General features: G+C 33.1%; 1 protein-coding gene across 1 annotated transcript; it reads right to left on the reverse strand.

Annotated features, from left to right (window-relative positions):
- Positions 1–13: 13 nt before the first annotated feature.
- On the reverse strand, positions 14–6,323 carry LOC134262995 (neurotrypsin-like; the record flags this gene model as incomplete). The annotated part of the gene is made up of 5 exons (XM_062745298.1): positions 6,090–6,323; positions 2,877–3,018; positions 1,695–1,858; positions 948–1,089; positions 14–149 (listed from the first exon to the last, which is right to left on the reverse strand). Coding segments are annotated over exons 1-5 (798 nt in total), but the record flags the coding sequence as incomplete, so codon positions are not given.
- Between the last annotated feature and the right edge of the window lie 2,780 nt (positions 6,324–9,103).

Consider the following 9,103-nt stretch of genomic DNA (forward strand, 5'->3'; position numbering starts at 1 on the left):
TAGCTCCAGCAACTTCGGAGTGACTGCAACTACTTGTTTCTGAGTATGTACAGTTAGAAAGTCCAGTTTCCTTTCCACTACACTGAATGTCATTTAAATGGATTGTGCCTGTACCTCCAAATACTGAATTTAAAACAACTAGTCCGCGTCTTGTAAAAGAAAGCATAAAATAAATAGCATGTATTGATAAACGTTAAAGTTTGTAAATAATAAAATACAAGGAATTTAGCATTATAACTTTTGATTGCAACTTTCAGAGCATTAAAAAGAATATGCTCTACTTCATATAACTTTGTTGCTCTGGTTTTGAAAGAACTATTTCCAATATTTGTAGAATTTACCTTGTATGCATTCCAATACGATAATTTTGTAAAATAGCTTTAGTTAGCTAACGCTTATTTTGATACTCTATATAGTCGTTATGCAAAGGGACTATGGATATTAATTATTTGCGGAGAGAATGTTTGTGGGCAATCAAAGTTTAACTCTTGATACAGAAGGTTAAAAAAATACTAAACTAACTAAAGTTTATATAAATTGCCAAAATTCTCCTCTTGATAGTCTTGTTTCGTAGACCTATAAGGTTGACCTGCGAATATACCCTGAATCTTGCATAAATATTGGACAGCTGTTGAATTACTCCTTCCTCAAAATTTTCTTTTTATTAATTACCTTTTCGGGTATATAGAACATCAGATGTTTATTTAGTTTTGCAGAAATATTATTTTCCAATCAATTTATTCTTGCTAATATATCAATAAGAAAAGCAAATAAATATTACCTTATATCCCCATTTATTGGCTAAAAAATTATGGTTATTCTCATAACCGAAAAATTATTTTTAATTAATATTTTCCTCTTCTAAGTATGTCCTATTTTAAGAGAAGAAAATATTCTCTGTAATAAATTTAGTTGACTTTCTTTAAAATAAAGCTATTTCAACTTACTCGCTATACCCTAGAGATCTACAAATGACGCTAGCGTCTTTATAGTCCCAGTTCCTGCCACAAATTGTCCCCCATCTATTGTTCTTGTAAACTTCCACTCTTCCTTGAAAGTCCTTTTGTTTCGAAAGTCGAACACGGGGTGCTGCAAATTCAAAATGAATAAAAAAAGAAAGAAAATATGAAAACCATCTATCCTTCTGTATTCAATAATCCAGAAGTGAAAAAAGAATAAGATTATATGATATTACAGAAAAAGCGGTTAACAATATTTTCTTTGTTTGTAAGGCTCAAAATATAAAAAGTATTTTGGAGGAACTTTAATTCTACAAGTAAAATTCCAACCTATATTCATATTTCTTTATCTAAGGAAGAAATTCTTCAAAATTAATGTCAATTTTGAATATTTTTAATATATTTAATACACAAAATGAATCTGTATGACATGTCAAACGTTGCAATATTAAAATTTTCCGTTTGTAGTGTATAATTTCTTTTTGCATTGTAAAGTTTTTCATTTGTATTGTATAATTTTTATTGTCTAACTGTCCGTTTGGTTCCATTTTCATATGTATGGTATAGTTTTCATTTGCATTGAAAAAATAATTGAAATTGCATAATTTTACGTTTTAATTCTATATTTTCTATTCGCATTATATATTTAATTAATTTGTTTTGTTATTCGTATTCTTTGTATTCCATAATTTGAATATCCATTTCTTTATTTCCTAAGAGATCAATTTGTTTTACCTTTCATGCACATAACACCTGCATCTTCACTATGACTGCAGCCAAGATTTAGTTCATCTGTATGTCCGCAATCCAGTAGGGAATTCTCTGTACCATTGCATCTCACATTAGACATAAGTATTAAACCAGTTCCAGGTCCAAAGTATGCGTTACTGTACGGAATTCTGTTTTGAAATAATTGCTCTTTGTATATTTGCACTCCTCCTTGTAATTATGTTCATTTACTATATGCATGACTGTATTAACACAACAATAGTTAAATCATTATGTTTATCACATAATGTAATAAATAAGGCTACCCTGGTATATACGAGGATTTGTCCCAAAATGTCCAAGAAAATGTTCATAACATTGAAAACATTCAACCAATTTTTACCAAACTTTGCATAGCCATAATTAAGTAAATGTTACCCAAATAGTTATTTTTTCATAGTATCGATATTATGACGATTCAAAAGAGGGCCACATGAGGTCTGTCAGAGCATGAACAAAATCGAGAATAATATAATAATACATGTCATTAATGCAATATTTGAGATAACCGTTTCCATTAAAATTCTATGCAAAAAAAAATGGTAACACTATAGCACTTTTCTTCTATTAAAATCTTTCATAACCAAATCATGATTAAAATGCAAAATCATTGTTTAAAAAAAATGGAGAACACATTGTATAAAACAATGGAATGGTATAAAGTTGTTTTGGGGTAATTCAGTTTTAAATGATGCAGATATTAAGATTTTAAAAAATTAAGAAATTTCACTTCTGTACAATGTATGATTTTTATATTTCTTCTTCAGTGCTTTTGCCTTGAGAAATCTATACAATCTAAGATTACTTCATTATACATTATTGAGAATTTCCTGCTCATCAAAAGGTATTACTATATATATATATATATATATATATATATATATATATATATATATATATATATATATATATATATATATATATATATATTTATATATATATATTAAGACCTCTTTAAATTCTTATTTTCAATATTTTATTTCATTTGTAGTATCCCTAAAAAGTTGAAATGTGACAGTCAAAAAGAAAAATAATGGAATATTTATACATTAACATTCATATATATATATATATATATATATATATATATATATATATATATATATATATATATATATGGAATTGCGTGTTATATATATAGCCACTTACCCATCTAATCCGAATAGTTGTTTACAAACCACATTTGCATCGTTAAAATCCCAACCATTGTCACACACTGTACCCCAGACTCCATCTTTGTAGACCTCCACCCTTCCTTCTCTTGAAGATTTGCCATTTACAAGTCGAATTTCTATGAATTAATTAATACCTCAGAATTTCGAGCATTAGATAACAAGAAACTTCAACTTCAGATATTTTCTTGTGGAAGGTAATCATGGCATAGAATTTCCAAATATTGCAGTTAAACTTTTGTATAGTTATTTTCTTGTAATATGTGAATAATTGAGAAATTAAAAACAGTAGCTGGAATTTAAGATAAATTTGATATTAATCATAACAAACTTATATACCCCTCCTTGATCAAAGGTAAGATTTCTTGTGTAAAACTTTGATCTCTTATTGTTAGGCACACACTACCTCTGCGGAAATGATTTGAACAATTTTGAAAATACACACCGTTAAAAATATTCTCCGTTTCTGTCTCAATTTTAAATTTTTTTTTTATTTTTCCTTCCCCAAATTCCATTTTGATTTGAGCCACTCACATGTCCGAAGATCATGATTCGAACAAAATACAATCTAATCAATGTCTGGAAGCTTTCATTTAAAGTTTATATATATTGATTCAATACTTCTTGAGAGGAAGATTTTTTATAAATGATTTTTAAAGTCTTCTTTCTATATATTCATATGCACAAACTCGACTCCTTATTGTGCTTCCCTACCCTGAACCGGGGAACATAATTTATACAAATAAATATCTACAATACGTACTTTCTTTGGGTTTCACTATTTCTGTCCCAATGTACCTGTGATTTAAGTGATTTTTTTTTAAATAAATCGATCATATTTTGGTCTTTTCTTGATAATCCATTATTGAAAAGCAGACTTTTGAATAATTCGTTCTAATAATATTTCCTGTAGGAATGAATTATAGTACGAAGTGTGAAAAACGTGACGTCATTACGATCTCCAAACTGGGAGCAACCCAGTTCAATATGGCTACACCATCCAAGGCCACACCCTACAGCATGTTAACAACACTAAGTACCTGGGAGTAACCATCAACAGGAAACTGTCTTGGAACAACCATGTAGACAGTGTAACCAATAAGGCGAATCAGACCCTAGCCTTTCTCAGACGAAACATCAATATGTGTAACAAGGAGACTAAGGAGCAGGCTACAAGACCTATGTCCACCCTACTCTGGTGTACGCATCTACAATCTGGGATTCCCACACTGCTGGAAACATCAATGTGGTTGAGATGGTACAACGACGTGCTTCTAGATTTGTGACTGGAATATACCATCGCACAAGTAGCGTATAAACGATGCTGAACGCTCTTTCATGGGAAACCCAGAAACTCCGCAAAACAAGAGCAAAGGGAATCATGCTCTGATACACGCTGGCAGTTGCACCCGAGACCATACAGCAAAGTTTCTCATCTCACATGCCAGATTACAACCCTATCAGTACTCCTTCTTCCCAAGCAGCATAAGGCTTTGGAACATCCCCCCTCCCCCGGCTGCAGTGTCCCAAGTAAACTCGCTGGAAGCCTCAAAGCAGAGCCTGGCAGTTCCTGTAAATTCCTTGTTTTTTATTGTAAATACAGCGCCCTGTGTGTCACGATTGCACCTTTTAAACCATAGTGCGAGTATACTTGAATACCGAGGAATGCATTCACAGTATCTCTGGATAAAGGGGATTCAAGTTCAAATAAAGGGCCACGCCCTCTTTCAAAGTTAAATAATTTTGAATTAGTGAAAAATTAATGGCATTTTTTTTAAATCTTCTTCTCAAGAACCACTGGGCCAGAAAAGATGACACTCCTGTGGAATCATCCTTAGGCAATGTATATTAAAGTTTGTTCAAAACATGACCCCCGGGGATAGGGTGGGGCCACAATGGCCGATCAACATTTTCCCTAGGAATATATCAGAAAAATCTTTAAAAATCTTCCGAAGAACCACTGTGCCAGGAAAGATAAAACTTATTGGGAATCATCCTCAGGTAGTGTGCATTCAAATTTGATTAAATCACGACCCCCGGGGTAAGGGTTGGGCCACAATGGCCGATCAAATTTTTACATAGGAATATATAGGAAAAGTCTAAAAATCTTTTTCTCAAGAACCATTGGGACAGGAAAAATGAAACTCATGTGGAATCATCCTCAGATAGTGTACATTCATGTTTGTTCAAATCATGACCCCCGGGGAAGGGTGAGGCCACAATGGCCGATCAAAGTTTTACATAGGAATATATAGGAAAAATATTTAAAAATTTTCTTCTCAAGATCCATAGAGACAGGAAATATAAAACTCATGTTGAATCATCCTCAGGTAGTGTACATTCAAGTTTGTTCGAATCATGGCTCCCGGGGGTAGGTTTGGGCCACAATGGCCGATCAAAGTTTTACATAGGAATATATAGGAAACTCTTAAAAAATCTTCTTCTCAAGAACCACTGGGACAGACAAGACTCAGATAGTGTACATTCAAGTTTGTTCAAATCATGGCCCCTGGAGGTAGGGTGGGGCCACAATGGCCAATCAAAGTTTTATGTAGGAAGATATATAGGGAAATCTTTTTAAAAAATTCTTCTCAAGTACTGCAAAGCCATGATTAGTTATATTTTAATGGAATTATTCATGAAGATTTTAGTTTGTTCAAATCATTACCCTCCAGGGACAGGATGGGACCACAATGGGGGATCCAAGTTTAACATTGAAATATATTTTAAAAAATATTTTTTTCTAAAGAATAGCAAAGTCATGTTTATTGATATTCATATGGATGCATCCTCAGGTAGTATAGAATTAAATTTGTTCAAATCATAACCTCCAAGGGTAGTGAAGGGTCTCGATGGTGGATCAAAGTTTTACATAGTAAAATATAGGGAAAATCTCAATCACAGAAAGCTATGTTTTCATATTGACATGTAAGCATCCTCATGTATTATTATTAATTTGCAAGTTAGAATTTACAGTAGGATTCATGACAGAAAACTGACTAAATTCCTTTTTTCTAATGTTAAATATTTTTTCTCAAAATGTTGAAAATCTAGAAGCTTTTTGTGTATCTAAGAGTCAATGTTTACATCCTTACGAAAACACTTTACATAAACAGAATTTTTTCTAAAATAATACACATCTTGTATAACCAGTTAATATTTAAGCACCACTTAATGGTTAAATACTCACTCGGTTTTAAACACCCTGCTTCCACTTGTTTCTGCAAACTCTCGATTAAACGCTGTTGTTCTAGAATTTGTTGCTTCATAATCTTGATCTCTGTATTGTGGGCTCTAACCATTGCACTCAGTCCTCTTACAGAGAAAGAGCTTTTAGAGGTAGTACTTTGATTTTCAACTGCCACAATTGATAATACAAACACCAGTAGTTTACATATATCCATGGTGCTGAAAACACAATGTGAAAATTAAGAGGGGTTTTTTGCCTTTATTGCTGGCAAGGACAAGTATAAAAAATTTCTAATACGAAGGTTCGTGGAAGATTTCAATCCTCTTTATATTACTCAACAGTAAAAATACTTGTTTTGTTGATTCGTGAAGTTTCAAACCATTCGATTTAACATAAATTAATTTACTTCATTTAAAAATCAACATGCTTTGTACCCGCGGAGCACATTTTACGGCAATGTAACGTCAAAACATAGCGTCAAGAATTTCTTAAGAAATAAGGTATCATTTTAGCTCACTTCAGCTAAAGGCTCAAGTGAGCTTTTCTGATTAAAATTTGTCCGTTGTCTGTTGTCGTCGTTGTCGTCGTTAACTTTCCACATTTTCTACTTCTTCTCAAGAACCACTGGGCCAATTTCAACCAAACTTGGCACAAAGTATCCTTAGGTAAAGGGAATTCAAGTTTGTTCAAATGAAGGGCCACACCCTCTTCCAAGGGGAGATAATTGTGATAAAGTGAAAAAATAATGGCATTTTTAAAAAATCTTCTCAAGAACCACTGGGCCAAGAAAGATGAAACTCATGTGGAAGCATCCTCAGGTAATGTAGATTCAAGTTTGTTCAAATCATGACCCATGGGGGTAGGGCGGGGCCACAATGGCCGATCGAAGTTTTACATAAGAGTGTATAGGGAAAAAGCTTTAAAAATCTTCTCGAGAACCAATGGGCCAAGAAAGATGAAACTCATTTGGAAGCATCCTCGGGTAGTGTAGATTCAAGTTTGTTCAAATCATGATCCTCGGGGTAGGGCGGGCTACAATGGATGATCAAAGTTTTACATAGGAATATATAGGAAAAATCTTTATAAAAATCGTCTTCTCAAGTACTTCAAAGCCATGATTAGTGATAGTATAGGAACAGAATGTTTTTTTAAAATCTTTTTATCAAGAACAGCAAAATCATATGCTGCATTAATATGATGGCATTCTAAAGTAGTATTTAATTCAAGCCCCCCCCCCCCCCCCTTCAGTAAACTTTTCAGTTCTGATCTGATTTGTGTTTTTTCCTAGATGATTTGCTCAGGTGAGCGATATGGCCCCTGGGCCTCTTGTTAAAGTCTTATCGGGATGTGAAACGGGTTGGCACATGATCAAATCTTCCATTAAGTCTTTCGGGCTTTATGGGATTTGATCACGTGACCAACCCGTTTTACATCCCAATAAAACTCAAAAAATGAATCCTTATTACTTATAGTTACATTTGTGACTTATTCATACTTTAAATTTGCCTGATTGTGACTTTTAACGTGTGAAATGATTTTTTTTCAAACCCAACGGCATGTATGTAATCCACTGAACTCGCGTCGACCCTTTATGACTAAGAAATTACGTCGAACGTTTATCCATACGCACATCTATGACCTCTTGACCCCGTAACTGTATTTATAAAGTTATAAATACGCTTGCTTTCAGTAGTGGTATATAAAGGAAACCATTTGCAAATGTAAATATCAAAAAATACTATTCCTATACAATTAACACAGTATAATACAATGCCAATTCAATAAATCCTTTTTCTAATACTTGACGCTATTTTTTTAAGAACTGCTCTCGTTGTACAATTTCCTTAGTTAAGGTTTTAATTTCTTTATAACGTAACCCTGCTTTCACAGGATAAGCAACTCTGAAGCGCCTATGTCTTTTCTTGACGTTCAAACTTTTTTAAGTTTTGTTCAGAATTATACAGTTAAATCGTTTCTTCACAGATCATCCTCATCCGATACAGAGTCTCTGTCACTCAAATGCTGTCTGTATTATTTGTACACACATGCACAACTTGCTTCTGACATATTTTCTTGAATCCTCAAACATATTTAGAGTTTATTCAGGATTTTTCCTGAGTAAAACACAAAATTGCATCGTTATCCGCTGCTCCGTGACGTTCTAAAACGTTATCGTTTTTGACGTTTTAAATAAGGACTACCTATCTTCTCAAGTTGATTTCTTTTTAACATAGCAAAATTTTATACCTTAATTTGGTACACGAATCGATGTAATAATTCTTATTTCAATATCTCGGTTGTTTTTCGTTTTTCTTCCATTTTACAGAGAATATGACAACAGATATTATTATCCTTCAGAATTATACGGTCAATCTGATTGATTTAGAGCAGGTCACGTGCAGGGAGACAGGTCGTGATGTCTCCCTCACGCGCAGGGTGACAACTGTTTACTCCCTTCTGATGACAATGAAATAGCGTAAGCGAACATGCAAGGTTACAACTGTGTTGTCGCCCTGTGAATAAAACTACAGTGGTTTAAGCGAGATAACTCCTATTTATAAGTACAATGGATAAATATGCGGGATCAGTAAACAAAAAATTCTAAAAATGACGTCAAAGTTGTGCAGAAGGATAAAACGTACGCTTAACTAGGACCTCGGGTCCCCAGCAAATAGTTTGTAATTTTGCGTAGTAATAAAACATTTTAGGAACTCTTCAGGCATTAAAGGTAAAACAGTAAATTCATTGATATCAATACGGAGACGTCAGATCACCTTTTATTTTAAATGAATTTTATATGATAGACATTTTTCTTTGTCTTACTACAAAATAATCATATTTATAACTTTATACAGATCTACTTTCTAATATGTATATTAGCAGAAACGTGGAAGTAATTAGGGGGAACAGAGGTAACCTTATATTATAATGTACATCAGTAGGGAGACCAGTGGTCACCTTTCCTTACTATTATATTGTACATAATTAGAGGGATCATAGGTCACCTTACATTT

This window comes from Saccostrea cucullata, unplaced genomic scaffold, assembly GCF_032062105.1.
Source record: "Saccostrea cucullata isolate Sc308-1 unplaced genomic scaffold, CSIRO_AGI_Scuc_v1 ctg11541, whole genome shotgun sequence".
Lineage (NCBI taxonomy): Eukaryota > Metazoa > Mollusca > Bivalvia > Ostreida > Ostreidae > Saccostrea > Saccostrea cuccullata.